This window comes from Saccostrea echinata, unplaced genomic scaffold (genome assembly GCF_033153115.1).
Source record: "Saccostrea echinata isolate AGI-Se365-2 ecotype Australia unplaced genomic scaffold, CSIRO_AGI_Sech_v1 ptg000004l, whole genome shotgun sequence".
In the NCBI taxonomy this organism is placed as follows: domain Eukaryota; kingdom Metazoa; phylum Mollusca; class Bivalvia; order Ostreida; family Ostreidae; genus Saccostrea; species Saccostrea echinata.
In genome coordinates, this window is record NW_026889753.1 from 374,578 (window position 1) to 391,540 (window position 16,963).

At 34.3% G+C, this 16,963-nt stretch overlaps 1 protein-coding gene and 1 long non-coding RNA gene across 3 annotated transcripts; both read left to right on the forward strand.

Annotated features, from left to right (window-relative positions):
- Positions 1–7,553: 7,553 nt before the first annotated feature.
- LOC133179353 (lysosomal thioesterase PPT2-A-like) lies at positions 7,554–16,266 on the forward strand. 2 transcript variants are annotated; one of them, XM_061314132.1, is made up of 9 exons: positions 7,554–7,711; positions 10,020–10,173; positions 10,585–10,677; positions 14,125–14,179; positions 14,277–14,329; positions 14,984–15,067; positions 15,162–15,246; positions 15,443–15,497; positions 15,928–16,265. In XM_061314132.1, the coding sequence occupies exons 1-9, from the start codon at positions 7,577–7,579 to the stop codon at positions 16,069–16,071; spliced, it is 858 nt and encodes a 285-aa protein (XP_061170116.1). In that variant the 5' UTR covers positions 7,554–7,576; the 3' UTR covers positions 16,072–16,265. The 2 variants fall into 2 exon arrangements, with proteins under 2 accessions (XP_061170116.1, XP_061170115.1); XM_061314131.1 differs by lacking the exon at positions 7,554–7,711 and adding an exon at positions 8,733–8,969 and having other exon boundaries at positions 15,928–16,266.
- LOC133179354 (uncharacterized) lies at positions 12,180–13,501 on the forward strand. The gene is made up of 3 exons (XR_009720099.1): positions 12,180–12,270; positions 12,726–12,956; positions 13,170–13,501. It is a non-coding gene; the product is annotated as an uncharacterized LOC133179354 (long non-coding RNA).
- Positions 16,267–16,963: the final 697 nt, after the last annotated feature.

The following is a 16,963-nucleotide window of genomic DNA, read 5'->3' on the forward strand; positions in this document are numbered from 1 at the left end:
TGGCTACATGTCCTAAGAAGGATACTTTGGTTTGAAAAAAGTTACATTTCTTTGGGCTTAATTTCAGGTTTGCACATTTTAATTTTTCAAATACTTTTTCAAGATTTGCTAAATAAATGGTCAGTGAAAGTTTTAGCAAACACAATAATATCGTCAAGGTAAACTAAACACACTTTCCAGGACAGGCCATTTAAAACTTTTTCCATTAACCGTTCAAACGTCGCAGGGGGCATTACATAAACCAAATGCCATTACATTAAATTGCCATAAACTATCCCCAGGAAAGGAAAAGGCTGAATTGGGGCGATCTTCTGGAGTTATTCCAACCTGCCAATACCCAGATTTTAAGTCTAAAGTACTAAAAGGTTTAGCACCCGATACCCCGTATCGTCTTTTCGGGGTAAAGGGTGGGAGTCTTTCTTGGTAACTTCGTTTAATTGACGAAAGTCAACACAGAATCTTAACAAGTTGTCTTTCTTTTTGACGAGGACAATATTGAATGACCATGGACTTATTTATGGATGGTTCTTACACCTTGGTTACATGTAACCATGTTTTTTTATTTCAGTCTCGGCTTCTGCAATTTTGGATAATGGTACAGGACGTGGTTTTTGTCGTATAGGATATACATCACCAGTATCAATTGCGTGCTGTATGATATCAGTGTGACCAATATCTTTGTCATTTTTAGAGAAAATATCTTGATATTGAACAAGTTCTTTAAGGAAACACATTCATTTTCGTGCAAGTTGGTCCCACTTTTTGTGTATAAATCTTGTATATGGGGAAGTAACTCCTGGGAACTATTCTTGGATTTGGTCATGCACACATTGTAGCAGTCAGTTTCATTCGACTTTTCTTGAACCTGGATATCAAGTTCATTCACTGACTTGCAAGTGGCAGCAATGGTATTTCTATAATTGCACAAGGTTCATTTTGTAGATTCAAGACTCTTAAAGGAACAACACATTTTGCAGGATCTACCGAGGATCTGGCAATAAGAAGACCTTGTTTGTCAACAAAATGTTGGGTAGGTTCTAGCTCTAGCACTCTTCGTAACTTGACCCATGGGTCTACCTGACACTATAATTTCAGTACCAGGGGGTACAACAACATGGTTAGTCACAGCAATTCTAGAACAAGCAAATACCTCATTAAAATATCTAAAACAAGGAATTTTGTCACCTTGCACATCATAGCAATTTTTGAATAAAAGTACATCACACTTGTGCTTGGCTAGGAAATCTATCCCAAAAATAACCTCATTTTGTATGTCGGCTATAAGGACATCATGGACAAATTTATTGTTGTCAAATTTTGAATTTTTTTAGCAATAAATGATGAAGATGCTCCAGTTGCACTAATAAGCTTAGAATGAACTGGAGTTATCTGGGGTCTTTGTGAGGGATCAATACACATAAAAGAATTATCACTAACTATGGCAACATTGGCACCTGTGTCCACAAGCATAGTCATTGGGGAACCTTGGATTTGAGCTCCTATAAATAAACCCTCGTTCCCAAATTTGAACTCATTTAATAAAACTATTCGGAGGAAGTCGTTCCGTGACCCTTGGATACGACTGTCTTTGTTTCCCTGAGATTGACCAAACTTTATTTTGTCTATTGTTTTGTCTATTGGGGTAGGGCACGTTGACTCTTTGGGGTTGGAAAGGCCTCTGATTGTTTTGATTTCCATGTAAATTTGATCGAGTCAATTTTCTTATCTCATTGGTCAAAGATCCGGTGTCTTTTCTAACGTGGTAAAACTCATTTCTTATTAAGTCCAAAGTATCATGATGACTGGATTGGTCAGGTTGTTTTTCATTAGCAGTATGGATTGGACGGTTTGAGCAATTTTGTCAGCTAAACGATGAGTCTCAAAACAGAGCTTGAGCCTCAGCTTCATCAATGTCTTTAGGATGGGCCTCACGAATCCTTAGTCTCATGTCACTATCAGGTATGGCATCTATGAAGTGATCTAGGGAAAGAATTTTTGTGAGAGAGGACGGTGCTTCAGGATAAGCATGACGAGTTAACTTTTTGATAGATTGGGCAAGCTCTGAAATGTTTCATTTTTGTTTCTCATTCTGGTCTGAAGTTGAGCACGATAGATATCGGCTCGGCCTTGAGATCCAAAATGTGTTGTAAGGGCTTTGACTAAATGGTTATAGTCGCGCCTCTCTACATTGGACAACTCACTAAGGATGGCACGGGCATTGCCTTTTAAGAAACTTGCTAATTGTAATTATTTTTTGTGATAATCCCACCTATTTAATTCAAACAAAATTTCAAACTGGGCTAAGTATTCATCTAGGTCCTCAGTCCCTTCAAAGCATTGGGGTTTGGTTTGGTGATTACTTGGGATTTGGGGTTCTGGGTTAGGACACTGGGAGCTAGATTTAGATGGAAGGAATGGGTTGGGACTCTGGGTTGATGTTCGGTAATTCTGATTTTTATTCTCTAACCAAATAAAACTTGTGGTGGGACTTTGAGACTGGGACTTTTTGGTATTTTCAACCATTTGTTGAATTTCATCCATTCTGTTTCTCATGTTTGAAATCCTTTGATCAAAGTCACTTTTCATGAGATTAATATCTCTTGTAAGTTCAAATTGTACATTGGTTTCATCACAAATGGTTCTAGGGTCCTTCGGATGAGACCTTAAAAACTGAGGTCACGGCAGGCGTTGGCACGATAAAGATCCCTCACTGCTCAATGGCCCTGAGTGCCGAGTAAAGGTCAAAATTTGAAGCCCTTCATCGGTATATAGTGACGTCTCTATATGAGTGAAAAATTCTCGAATGGGACGTAAAACAACATACAATCAATCAATCAAATGCTTCTAAATTGTGTCAATTCACTTTGAATTTCTTTGAATTGGTCACTAGGAACACTGGTTATATTTTTCATATTGGCAGAATCTGTAGATAATGTACATTGGATGCACCTGGTAAACCTTCTCCAGCACCAGGCCTGAGGGGACAGACCTATATCATGATCAACATGAGTGGATTCATTATCAGCTTCAAACTCATTTATGGTAGAATGATGGACATCACTTTGTTTTAAGAATACTTCATTGGATTCATTGGAAATATCCATTGTAAAATATTTTGTAATAAAAATGTCTATAAAATATTCTTGTGGAACTTGGTATTTTTTGTCAACTGCAAGGTACAGAAAAATAAATTCAATCCATGAACTAATATCCCATTTCCGGCAACAATGTAACGAAAATATGCTGTGCCTAAATATTTGTATTAAACCGGGTATAAATTAATTACTTTTCCTATACTCTACAGTATTTCGTTATGATAATACGTGGGCTCTGTACCTTTTAACAGTCAACAACACAAGAGAAAGAAACATATTACATGTATGATTTATTGTATAAAAGTACATAAAACAAACGCGATATTTAAAACTTCCTGGTTACGTATAGGGAAGGTGTAATAATAGAAGGTGCACCACTCTGGAAACGAAGGTGCAACGATATGGAAATGAAGGGGCGTAGCAGACGTTGAAAAGATAAACAGAACTACGGAAGGAGAATATGATGTAACTCAGGTAACTGGAGAAGGTGCACACTATTACTTAAGAAATAATGTATCATTTTTAAACTTCTAACGGGATGTAAATACGGGTTGGTCACGAGATCAAATTTTATAAAGCCCGAAGGGCTTTGTGGTAAATTTGATCTCGTACCAACCCGTATTTATACCCCGATAGATGTTTAAAAATGATACATTATTACTTACATTTACATTTATGACTTATTCATATTTTATATTTTCCTGATTATAATCTCTGACGCGTGAAATGTTTTATTTTTCAAACTCAACCGCACGTATTTGATCAAATTAATGCGCGTCAACCCTTTATGACGTCACTGAAAAAATTACGTCGAACGTTTATGACGCGAGAAACCCGTGTTTATACGGATATAGATACGCGTTGCTCATAACAGTGTTATATAAAAGAAAACATTTGCAAGTGTAAATATAAGGAAGTATTAGTCACCTTCTGCAATTTGGAAAGGTTGTTAAACAACACCTTGGCCATTTTACTATTAAGTTAATCTCCGTAAACTAACTGTAATCTGGAATGTCTGACACCTTCAGCGAGCCTCACTGTTTATATACACAGAAGAGCTTTGTCGCTATCCAATCAGCGAGCGGCTAACAAACAAAGTTGCGCATGCGAAACTTCAAGCCGAAGTAATGAAACCTGGAGGGAAATCGAAGCACAATAGAGCTGAAAATATGAATTATTGATAAAATATCGCTTATGGTCGATGGTAAAATGACACGTTTTAATGCCACAAGGGTCGAGAACAACATCCCGAATAAATGTAAACAACACATTCAGTCCTTGTGAAATGGCATGTTTCTACTTTCGCTTTCAATCAAAGCAAATGATTATAAATAAATTGGAGTATAACACATATTATCACTTGAAATATATCGTATCTACACTCCGAAGTAATGTGTAAATATCCATATGTTCAACTAAAATTATAATCATACGTGATAACCATGGATGGCAGAAGGTACAGGCCTATGTAAATTCATAACAATATGTCAGTTTTGAATATTTTTAATATTCCCAACAACCAACATGAACTTGAATTACCATATCTATATTGGATTCCGAAACTTCATAAAAATCCTTATAAGATACATAGCGGGTTCCAGTAAATGTTCTACCAAGCCTCTTTCTTTACTCCTCACTAATATTATATTAACAGTAGTGAAGGAGAAACTTTAGAAGTACTGTGCAACAATATATTCGAGAAGTGATGTAAATCAGATGTTGATACCTCAAAGTTCCAAGGAACTTTTGGAAAATTTGAAATCTTAAAATTTTACCAAAATCAATAACATAAAAAATTATGACTTTTCAACTTTATATACAACCACTCCCCACGATAAATTAAAGTCCAGGCTTTTTGACATTATTGACAGCTGTTTTTTTTTTTCCAATAAAAATGGAACTTGTAAATTTACTTACCTTGTCATTCGTCTTTTGCAAAATTATTCTGTTAAAAATACAAAGGTACTCTGAAGTTGATAATAAAGAGATGCTCGAGTTTCTGATTGACAACATCTATGTGGTTTGTCTTCCAACAATCTATTGGAATTCCCATGTGTACAAATTACGCCCCGTTATTACATGTAGCAGACCCATTTTTTTTATTCATATGCAGAATTTGTTCAAAATCTTATACGTGAAAAGAAGAATACGCTTGCTGTGGTCTTCACCTCGACATTTAGATATATCGAACACGTATTGTCAATTAACATAACTTCTATATCCCGGTGAGCTTGAAATAAAAGATATCACAGAGTCTGACACATATGTTTCATATTTAGATATTTTACTAGAAAAAGACGTTAATGGTAATCTAAAAATCCAAGCTTTATGATAAACGTGATGACTTTTACTTTTCAATCGTCAACTTCCTTACTTATGCAGCAATGTACCTTCATCACCTGCATACAGGGTTTAAATCTCATTTGATTCGATCCGCAAGAGCATGCTCTACGTGTGAATAATTTCTTAAACGAGGTAATTTATTGACAAACAAGTTGATGAATCAAAAATATCAGCATTCTCGTTTTAAGTTATTTCGTGAGTTCTATGGTCGATACAATGACCTTGTCAGCAAATACAATTTATCATTAAGTCAAATGCTAACTGACGTTTTTCATACTAATTGTTAGGCCATTATTTACACACTGAATTGTCGACGTTTTTTTTCCGTTATTTCCCAGTCATGACAAGGAGCACACGGCCAGTGTGACCGGTCGGCAGGGAATGATCACTCCTCCATGGCACCTGATCCCACGTCTGATGTTTTAGAGGTCCGTGTTTGCTCTGCTCCAAAATTTGTATTTTTTAATGGACTTTTGAGTTTGAATACTGTTCGTTATCTCCATACATCTCATGCAATGCTGATTGGATTAGCACTTTGTCATCCATCTATACTGCTGATTATGAAAGGTCATTAGCTATAAAAACTTTAAAACCACCAAACCAGATGCCGTCTCTTTGGAGAGTATGTAGAAGTCGTTGAGAATTATTATCGAAGGACCAGTTAGTTCAAAGCTTGATTTTAATAATGGGTCTTAAAAGAGTCATTAATTGCTCTAAAAGATTAGAGAAACACAAAAATTAGAACTATTTCCCACTGATAGCTTAATATGCACGGTAAATGTCATTTATCCTGCCGTAGAGTAAAGAAGTGTGTGCTTTAATGTTCACAACTTTTTATTCTGCATTAGTATCAAATTTAAAGATTCAAACTAATACAATCAAAAGGGTGATTTATTTAGACTGAGTATTCTGTTCATCAGTTCTCTGTAATAAAATTTCTTCAATGAAATTTTTCATTATTGTGTAGAGAACCCTTATAAAAAGAAATAAAGACTTATTTCGGAATTTAATTTGAAAATTAAACCGAAATTGATTATTTAAAAAAGGACATATAAAAAAAAAATCCCTCAAAGATCCAGTATTTAACTTGAAATTCACCACAAAAATACCAGAAAATCAATTATCTTTGGGGAGATGGGATCCTCCTGAAGCCTTACATTGCATCAACATTAAAATCCAGAGCGATATCTGAGTTACATTATTGTAGAAAAAATTTGTTTGTATCGTTTAATTTGGACTTTCGGTCTAACATATAGGTCTCCACTGCCTTAAAAAACATATTCTTTATAAAACTGAAGTGTAACACTGCAGTTCTCTAATGATGAAATTTCCATTGAAAGATACTTATCCTCTAAAACGTGCAAAAGTCTTCATCCAGACGAACATACACATTTACGCATATACATGTACACAAAGTGATTGGAAAGTGTTACGACCAAAACTGCTCGAGTTACAACATCACAACAAAATCACTATTGATATAAAGCGAGACACAGACAAGTGATATGGCCATAAAATTTATCATAATCTTGTCCTTAGAGTAAAGTACTTCTGTACAAAACTGTACAAAAATTGGAAGTGTAACGACGAAAACTATCATTGAGTTATTGCGTCACAACAAAACTGTAGTCGGACAGACATACAGGCGGACGGATAGTCACAGTGTGATTTTTACAGAACACCTGAATTTTCATAAAAACCTCACAATACTGTATAATTTATTTCATAAACACTGCCTTGATTTCCAGTCTCAGGTAGAGTACATGTTTATATACCTTTCCTGATAATCAGGGACCGAGAAAGCCGATGGGCCCCTTTCATGTACGGTAAATATATTTTTGCATTAGGTTATGTTACATATATATATATATATATATATATATATATATATATATATATATATATATATATATATACATATATACGATTTTTAATTAATGAATAATTTATGTTTATACAAATGCTTTCCGGGTTTTTTTTACTATGGTTGCTTAATCAAGGAAGAAATTTCTGTTAACTTGCACGTACTTTCGATTCCAGGGAAAAAAAATCCACTTTACAAAATGTTTCAAGGTTAGAGTCCATGAGTATATAATAACAAATGAGCGCGTTGATCTCGTATAATAGATAAGTTTTAGATGGATTCCTTTGTTAAGATCTCTATCATCGGTTTTCTGCTTGGTATTGCAAATGCATATAAAGCAGTGGTTTTTATGCACGGGATATTTGGAAGTTCTGATGAAGGAAGAGATTTTGAAACATGGATAAAACAGGTTGGTTTTAATGTTTCTATTCCAGGAAACTGTAATACTCTTGAGCCATTATTCACTGAATGTTGCAAAGACATCACAGCGAGCTGTATAAACGTTTCTTCTGATTTTCCCTCTTCTGAGCTAAAGGATCAAGTTCAATTAAAGTTTCTTCTAAGCTATCGATCTTCTGCTTATTTTATTCATTTTTCTTCAAATTTTCGACCTTCTTCCTAAGGCAATTGGACCTCTTTCAGCTTAAATTTGACAAGGCATCCTTCGGATATAATTTATTTAAACGAAGACGGTTTTTTTTACAATGGGATCCGGAGATACGAAAGAAATATTGAAAATTGGATGGAATATTATTAATCTCCTCCAGAATCACTGAACTAGAGAAACAAAGGTGTATTGAATAATTCTTTTTCATTCTTATATATATATATAGATATATATAGATATATAAAAGATTTTGTCGACTTGTTAATCAGAAAAGTATTTCTAGTATTTCTGGTTTCGTTTAAATCAGATTACTACTAGTATATCCACATTTTTAAGAAAACATTTATAGGGATGAGAAGATGCATCTATTTATACAAAGAAAAACAAGTTGTTCAATTTATATTGAATTTCTTCTAAATGTTTTATTGTGTAAGCCTACTTAAACACATATTATCCTTCTAGGACTTTGTTTTCATATAACATAGAAAGATAATTTTTCAAAATATTTCCTTATCAAGGTTTTTTTTCGCAAATGTTGCTTTAAAGAGGAAGATGTTTTAAGTACGTATACAATGTACACAATCTGAGCCTATTGTAGAGTGTACTTGTATATCCACTCTTGTTGTCCTTATTGTGGAAAAGGCCAATTAGCTCTTGAAACCGACATTGTCTTCCTTGTTCTTATCGTCCAACTTCCTGCATTCATATGTGTGCATTTGTGATTGACCAGGTTTTCCTCGTCTCCATATTTTCTATTAAAAAGGTGCATGTATTTTGTTTATCAGGTTTATTTACAAGCAATCTTAATGATTTAATCTGTACCGGAGACGCTGTGTAATATTAAGTCTCAAAGGTTTCTCTAGATAATGTTGCGGATATAGATAAATAAACGTACAGGTACAGGAACACGATGTTGTTGGTCATAGTTTTACAGTTGTCAATTTTAGCTCTTTTACTCACTGCAAATAATGTGACAAATGGCCCCAAGGCTATAGTTTTTATCCATGGAATTCTTGGTAATTATGAGGAGGGTACAGACCTTCAGAGATGGGTAGAAGAGGTAAGTTTAAGAAAAGTCCCGAAACTATGTAGGTCTTTATGAAAAGACGCAGTTTAATTTGCGAGTGTTGGATTTTGTCGAATGTTCAGCTCCTACCTGAACATTGACTTTGAACATACAATCAGGATGTTGAATAGAGTAACACTAAGGTACATACAATGCTAAGAAAGGCATTTCTTTCTCAAGAAACCTTACCATGTATATGTACAGTACCCATTTATTCAGCGAGCGAAAAACAAAATCCCATCCCGAAACACGCCTTGATTTAACATTTATATTAATGATTAACTTTCGTTTATTGATTTCGTGCATGATTAGATAAGTCAATTGGAATATTTCTGCAGAGGCCGATTGAGTAAGAGGGTGGTATGGATACCCAAATATTTGTTTATTTTTTTTCCTTTGGTCAGTAAATTATGCCGGGTCTCTCAATGCAATTTATTATACCCCCGCTCCGAAGGAGAGGGGAGGTTATACTTTTTACCTAATGTGTGTCTCTGTCTAACAAATTTTCTCAGCAACTTTTCGTCGCAGATACTTGAAATTTTAGCACACTCTTTGCTTAAGCATGCCATATGATGGGGTTTATTTTTGTACGAATCCGATGTCAACTTCCTGTTTATCCGTGCGTCTGTTCGTTCCAAATTTTCGTCGCAGTTTTCTCAGCTTCTAATCATTGCAGATACTTAAAATTTTAGCACATGCTTTGTTTAGGTATGCCATATGGAAAGATTCATTTTTGTGCGAATCCGATATCAACTTCCTGTTTATCCCTGCATCTGTTCCTACCTAATTTCCGTCGCAGTATTCTCGGCAAAAACTCACTACAGTTCATATGATAGCATATTTTTATATCAGAGCGGGGGTATTACTAGTGATCATTGGCTCAGAGACTTTTTGTTTGTATATCTATTGAACTTCTATCCATCTATCTATATAGATCTATCTATCTAGATATTAAAACTTGGGATACAATTTTTCACTGTGATTAATATACATGTATATTGACGAACACGTTCCAAAGGCTCACCAAGATTCTTGTAATCGTAGGTTCACCCTGACACGCCTTTCTACTCCATAGCACTTTACCAAAGGTTAAATAGTCTGGTCCCCCTCTGGAAACAGATCGAGATAATTAGTAAAGATGTGGTGGGCATCATGAACAACCACACGGACGGCATCCATCTTATCTGTTTCTCTCAGGGTAGGTATTAACAACTTGTAAACGTTTTACATGTTTAAGTATATCAAAACAAGCATTCAGGACTGTTAACAAACAGCGTACAAAGTAGATGGCATCAAATTTTGGATTTATTCTTAGATTTGAAGTGTTAGCTAAAGAAACATGAAAACCGCATGTTTCTCCTTAGGTATAAAAATTATAATATACAATCGCATGTATTTTCTATGCCTTTCACAACCACATGGAAGGTATATATATACAATTGCGTTGTCGTTGACAGAAAGTATCTTTCATTTATGTTTACTTGCATTTTTATTAGATCATGCCACTAATCAATTTCAATTATTAATGCTGAAAAGAATAAGTTTTTAGAAAGATCACATATACACGTATACTTTATGGTCTGGATAACAGAATGTACATTGTTATTAGGAGGCCTGATTTGTCGAGGTATTTTGTCGACCACTCGACATAATGTCGACACTTTCATCTCTTTGAGCTCTCCTCTCGCCGGCCAGTATGGAGGTCAGTGTATTTGTTGATTGATCAAATATTGACATTTATTTATGCTAAGACAATGATAAACGCTTTAGATATCAAAGTGTGAATAAGCTCACAATTGTTATTTAATTTTGTTTGTACATGTAGCACGAGAAGTATTTGTGATAGTTTTGTATAGATTTCGATGTTTACATATACCTTTATCACTCACTGCCCGGGCCCGTACGAAACTCTTAACCGTTTTCCGCCTGGAGTCCGGGCGGACTGAGACGGATTCCGGTTAAGTGCTAGGTGGACTAAGCCGTACTAAAGGCGGACATGGAAAACGTCTTAGCTTTAACCGTTTTCCGCCTCATATCTTAGGTGGATTCCACCTTAAATCTGAGGCGTATTTTTGTTAGACGTTTTCCGGCTTAGCTCTTAGACGGATTCTGCAATAATCTTTAAATTATGAACAGTTTAAATTATGACCACATGTTTCATTCCTCTAGATGACCTTGTTTTCTAAAGGCACTAATGGGGGAGATATTCGAAAAAATTAGTCAAACATGGCTTTTATCCAGTTATTAGACTTTGAATATTAGGCTTTTTATTAGTTACATTGAAGATTGCGTTTCCTAGAGGAGTAATTTTTTGCAGCCATATTGTATATCAGATATACGTTTCTAATGCGCTCCTGCTTGACCACCCTTTACAGGGGGCGGAAGTTTTCAGGCAGAGCCTCTCTTTGGATGCATTGGTCAGTTTGAATGCAGATTTTGAAAGTGATGACTGTTGGTTAATTTGGTTGATGAATCTTTATATCTCATTCAGCTTAAAAAGGAACTCAGGGAAGATGTATGCCTGTAAATTACTATTCTGAAGATGATTTGTTATGTGTTTTTGGAAAAAAGAGTGATAAAATACAACGTTTGGTGTTATTCTTAACTAAGCTTTGAAGTGAAGCAAATTATGCTCGGTGAACATGCTGAATGGACAAAGAAGGACTTCTAAACACTGTACAGGAATACATGTAACTGTGAAAAACAATGGTAAGTTAAAATTTTTAGCGGTGTTTTTTTTCTTTTCTCTCTTTTTTTGAATTCGTACAGCCAAAATATGTACACACCACTCTCCACCATTACTTCCGATAATTAATTCCAACTGGAATAGCATTGAAGCCCTATATTCACATTATACTCTACACTAACCCAGATGTTAAAAAAAAGTTTGCGCATAAAATATCAGGCGCCATTTCTTTTTGCCTAATGTAGGGTAGCCTCACCCCCCCCCCCCCTTGTTTTCAATGTTATGAGTATATCCTTTTAGATTAAAATATTAAAAAGTACAAAGATAAGGGATAAAAAAAATTACTAATTCATTTGTCAATTATTAATCAACATGTACTTTTGTAATTTTATTTTCCACTTTGCTTATGTGTTTTCCGGAAATACGATTTCCTTTTAAAATTAGCGACCTGTAGTTACTTCCAGTTTTAAAATCACGATATGATGTGTGTTAGCACTGGTTAATGGTTTAACCAGTGGTTTATAACATTATTAGTGGAATGTTGACACAGACACCCTTCTAAAAGTGTAGTTCGCTGCTCAGTTGGGATTAGGAGTCAGGTTCTGAGATGTAAGTCATCATTTAAAATATTAAAATATTAATATATACATCATGTACATGGAATTCTTCTTTGTTTTTTTACCTTGATGAAATTCTTAAAATACATATTTGGGGTGAAATTTGAACAAGTTTTTTTAATTTATTTTTTCTTCCATATTGAAGTGTACCATTCCTCCTAACGTTGATACATCTATACAATAGTTTTCCTAATTATAATATTCAATAAGCAGCTGCAAATGTACATTTCAAAACATACATGGATTTGAGTATATTCATTTAAGTTAGATCTACATATTTCATGAGCAGCTATTGAATATACATGTAAATCAAACGTGTTTGTAGAATGGGGTCTTATCTTTTACAAATATGTGAAGATTATGAAAAATAATTGAATAAGAGATTAAAAACCAATTTTAAAACTGTAGATATTAGGATTTTCTGCATTGCAGTGTTATACATTTCAGCACTTCGAGCTTTTTAAGTCCTCAGCAATTTTGGCCGATAAAGGTAAAATGAGGACTGTGGCAACTGCAGCAAGTCAGGATGAAGGCCAGAAGTCACTGTCCATCCACCCTTAGGAGTAAACTCACAGTGCTGCTGAGACTTCTCATTTGAGAGCTTGCCGAAGATTCATGGGAAAAAGGAATGCAATCTAACACCTGTGCTTCATTCAACTGTATTGGAGGTTATGAGAGGTAAGAATACATGAAGACATCAGACGTCTGATAAATATATGAAAAATTATTCTTATATTTTGTAAGTTTTAGTGTTGAGAGAAATTAGACAAGACTGTTTGCATCCTGATCTTTAATACAGAATAGAATGCCATAAAAGAGTCATTTTATTGAAAAATGTTGGAGAGTTGTTTTAAAACGAGAAATTCATCTCAGTTTGTATTTTCTTTATAGACTTCAACATGTGGTGACCGTGTGTGAAGAATGGCAAAGGAAAGCTTGAATCATGGAAAAGATAAGTTATTCCAGATAACTTAGGAAGAAGAACAATAAAAATGACACACTCTTTCCTTGCAGACAGAAAGAATTTTGTGAAAATAATCAACCAGTGGTAAATTAACAGCTAATTGTTTTGTTGAATTGACTTTTAAACAATGGTTTTGTCTTTCTTTTTTTATTTGTTAGTTCAACTGTGACAGTCACATTATTATGTAGATGTATGAAGAAAAATCAAGTTTTGGTACAATATTTTTTATCTTTTTATTTCATGTGAATTTAAGGCAAGGCATAACATTTTCAAATGTAAAATATTTTTAGTTATTGAATTTTAAAGAACTTGTAAATAAATGATTTATAATTTGTATAATTTCATTTTTTTTAATTGTTAAGTTTGTAAAAGTCTGAAACAACAATAGCTGATACACTGTGATAGGCAGATTATGTAACCATTAATGCAAAATCCTTCTAACCATTAAGGCGGAATACGCCTTGCTAGTAAGGCGGAATACGCCTATCTTAAGTAAGGCGGAATACGCCTTGCTAGTAAGGCGGAATACGCCTATCCTAAGTAAGGCGGAATACGCCTTGCCATTAATGCGGAATACGCCTTGCAGGTAAAGCGGAATATGCCTTGAATGTAATCCATATTAGGAAAGGTGGAATACGCCTTAACTCATTTAAATATTTCGAGCCCTATTCCGCCCTGATTCCACCCGGACTTCGTCTAATAGTCTTATTATGTTCTTTATAGATAAAGGCGGATTCCGTCTTTTGATTTCCGCCTAAGGTCAGGGCGTAAATTTTCGTACAGGAGCTGCAAAAAAGCTATATATTTTTAATTAGTTTCACGACTCTTGCCTCTGGGTACACATGTATATATTAAATCCACATGTATTCCTCTCTTTTTCAGATACAGCATATTTGAAATACCTTTTCCCAGAACTCCTAAAATCAGAATTATACAGGTGATACTTTCCGAAGAGTTTACTTTAGTACATTCACACGTATATAACAGAAAAAATTCAAAATAGATTTTCACATAGTGATATTATATCTGTGTAGATTGTTGTATACAAAAGAAGGACAGGACCTATCAATCGGAAACTACTGGAAAGGTAGATATAACATGTACAAAACGTAGTATTTTTTGACAGAGTTATCCCTCTTGAACTTCGAAAAAAAAAGTTTTCAGTTTCTGCTCTCTAACTTTTGTAGGGATATATGTACATTATGTATAAGGTTGAAATTGCATATACTGGTATCTTACTAGAAAATACAGGTCAAGTTTGAATTTGGTCGTTGTCTGATGATTTTTGACAGAGTTGTCCCTCTTGAACTCAGAAAAAAGAAGAAATTTTCAGTTCTCTCTTATTTTTGAAGGGATAGATGTATAAGGTTGAAATTGCATATGCAGGTATTTTAAGAGAAAATACAGTTCAAGTCTGAATTTAGTCATGGTTCGATGATTTTTGACTGTTGAACTTGAAAAAATTTAACAATTCACAATTTCTAATCATTATCTCGGCTATAAATGTACAATTTACAATTTGCAGTTTCTTTTTTTTATCTGAGCTATAAATACGCATTTTGTGCATGGCATTTGAAATTTTGGCAGTCTATGGGGGCATTAGTGGCGTTACGACGCATCTAGTTTCTAAAAGAAATCTTTTTTTTCTCAAAAATGTATATCAATAAAAGATACATCGTCTACTTTTAAATATAAAGTAAATATATCCAACTTATAGCTCTGTTTATATGATTTGCTTCAGATCCCCATCACCTAGAAAAGTATCAGAAATATTCCAATTTTCTTGCACCGTTAAACAACGACACCAACACGCCTAAAATGGGAGGTAAAACGTTTTAAAAACAAGCTTTTCAAGACCAGAACTTGATGACAGTAAAATTATTTTTGAAAATGATATGAATTTCTAATTTTATTTTCAGAATATAAACAAAATTTTCTTCGGCTTAATAGACTAGTTCTGATTGGTGGACCGGATGATGGCGTCATAACACCCTGGCAATCGAGGTAACAATAAGCCTGAGCCATTACTCAGGTATATTTAGCATTGGATGTTTATTTATTTATTTATTTATTTTTTAATTTTAATCATTAGGCAAAGTATCAATCATTTAATGCAAAGTGTGTGCAATACACAGAATTAACATGTCTCTTTTTCTTTCCTCTACGATTATATTTATCTCCAATGTTCTACATTTTCCAGTCATTTTGCATTTTACAACTCCGAGGAGAAGGTTGTCGAAATAGAACAGCAAAGGGTAACTGATTATAACATGTCTGATGTCTATAAATATCTTATTCGTCGTCGATATAGTGGTTAAACAAAATACACTTGAAAAGAACTTTCCTGTACTTTTCTGAAGAAATACATAGAAACTACTAAATTTTGCGGGGTTAAATTTTCGTGATATGAAGAGACCAACGAATTTATGGCTTCCACGAAATGTGAAATTTCAAATATATAACTTTGTACTCTTTTAACCATGAAATAAAATCCCCACGAACCAATATTTTTACCACAAACCACAAAAAAACTGACCCTACGAAAATATATGATTTCACAGTAGCCTTATGTTTATTTTCTTTTTTTATGTTAAATTGGTTGTGGCACATTTAGCCTATGACATGCCTTGATATTTACATGATTTTCTTCCATTTCATTGAATTATGTCTTTCTATACCTTTCAGTACTTCCTGGAAGATTCGTTTGGTTTAAAAACCTTATTCAACCAAAGAAAGGTCAAGATTTATGTCATTCCCGGCGTGCAACACATATACTGGCATAGCAACCGTACAGTGTTTAACACCGCCATACTTCCTTGGCTGATTTGATTGATCCAGAAATCATTAGTTTCGTTGGTGAATTCAGAAACGTTGTGTCCATCTGCATTCAGTGTTGTGACAATACTCTTTGATGAGAAAACTGTTGTACAGAAAGAGCTCATTCGTGTTTCCTCATTGGTATTGGAGATTCCTGCTTATGTATAAATCTTTAGTTTGAAATGCTGATCAGATCATAATTAAAATTGAAAAAAAAAATCGCATTGAATAAAGTTTTTGGTCATTTTACTGACTTGAAGCTAGCTTCATCATGAACATTATGCCAGAAGTATTGATTGATTGTTTATTGTTTAACGCCGAGTCGGCAATATTTCAGCCATGTTTCGGCGGAATAAGTAAGAGACTAAGTTGATCAGAAATTGATTTTGCATCTTTGAAAACATTTTTTCTTAAGGTCGTCAAATAGGTAAATCTATCAAACTTTATAATTATTTGTCAGATAAGTTTTGAACACGGTGAGGCAATTTAGGTCAAAGTCTGAGAAACTAGTGATACTCGAATAACTGACAGAGCCAGTGGTCCTCTTGTTTCTTAAAATTCACAGTGCCTCTGAACTGCAACTCCCCGTTAAGCACATCCTGTTCATAGGAATTTTTCATTGATTTGTTTCACTTTTTTAAATACACAATGTGTTCAGTAAAAAGGCAAAATTTATGTTCTATAAAAAATAATGTTCGAGGTATACATGTTTCATAAGATAAAGATTTTTTTTTTAATTTGCCCCCCCCCCTTCCATTATCAAGCTACGTACATTTTGTCGCCAAATGGGACATGCCTTGTTTCAAATGTTTCGGAATGTGAAAATTACCTGAATTCCGACGATCGCCAAGTCAATTTAAAATTGTCGCCAATCTGTCGACTTACGGAAAAAATTAAGGCGCCA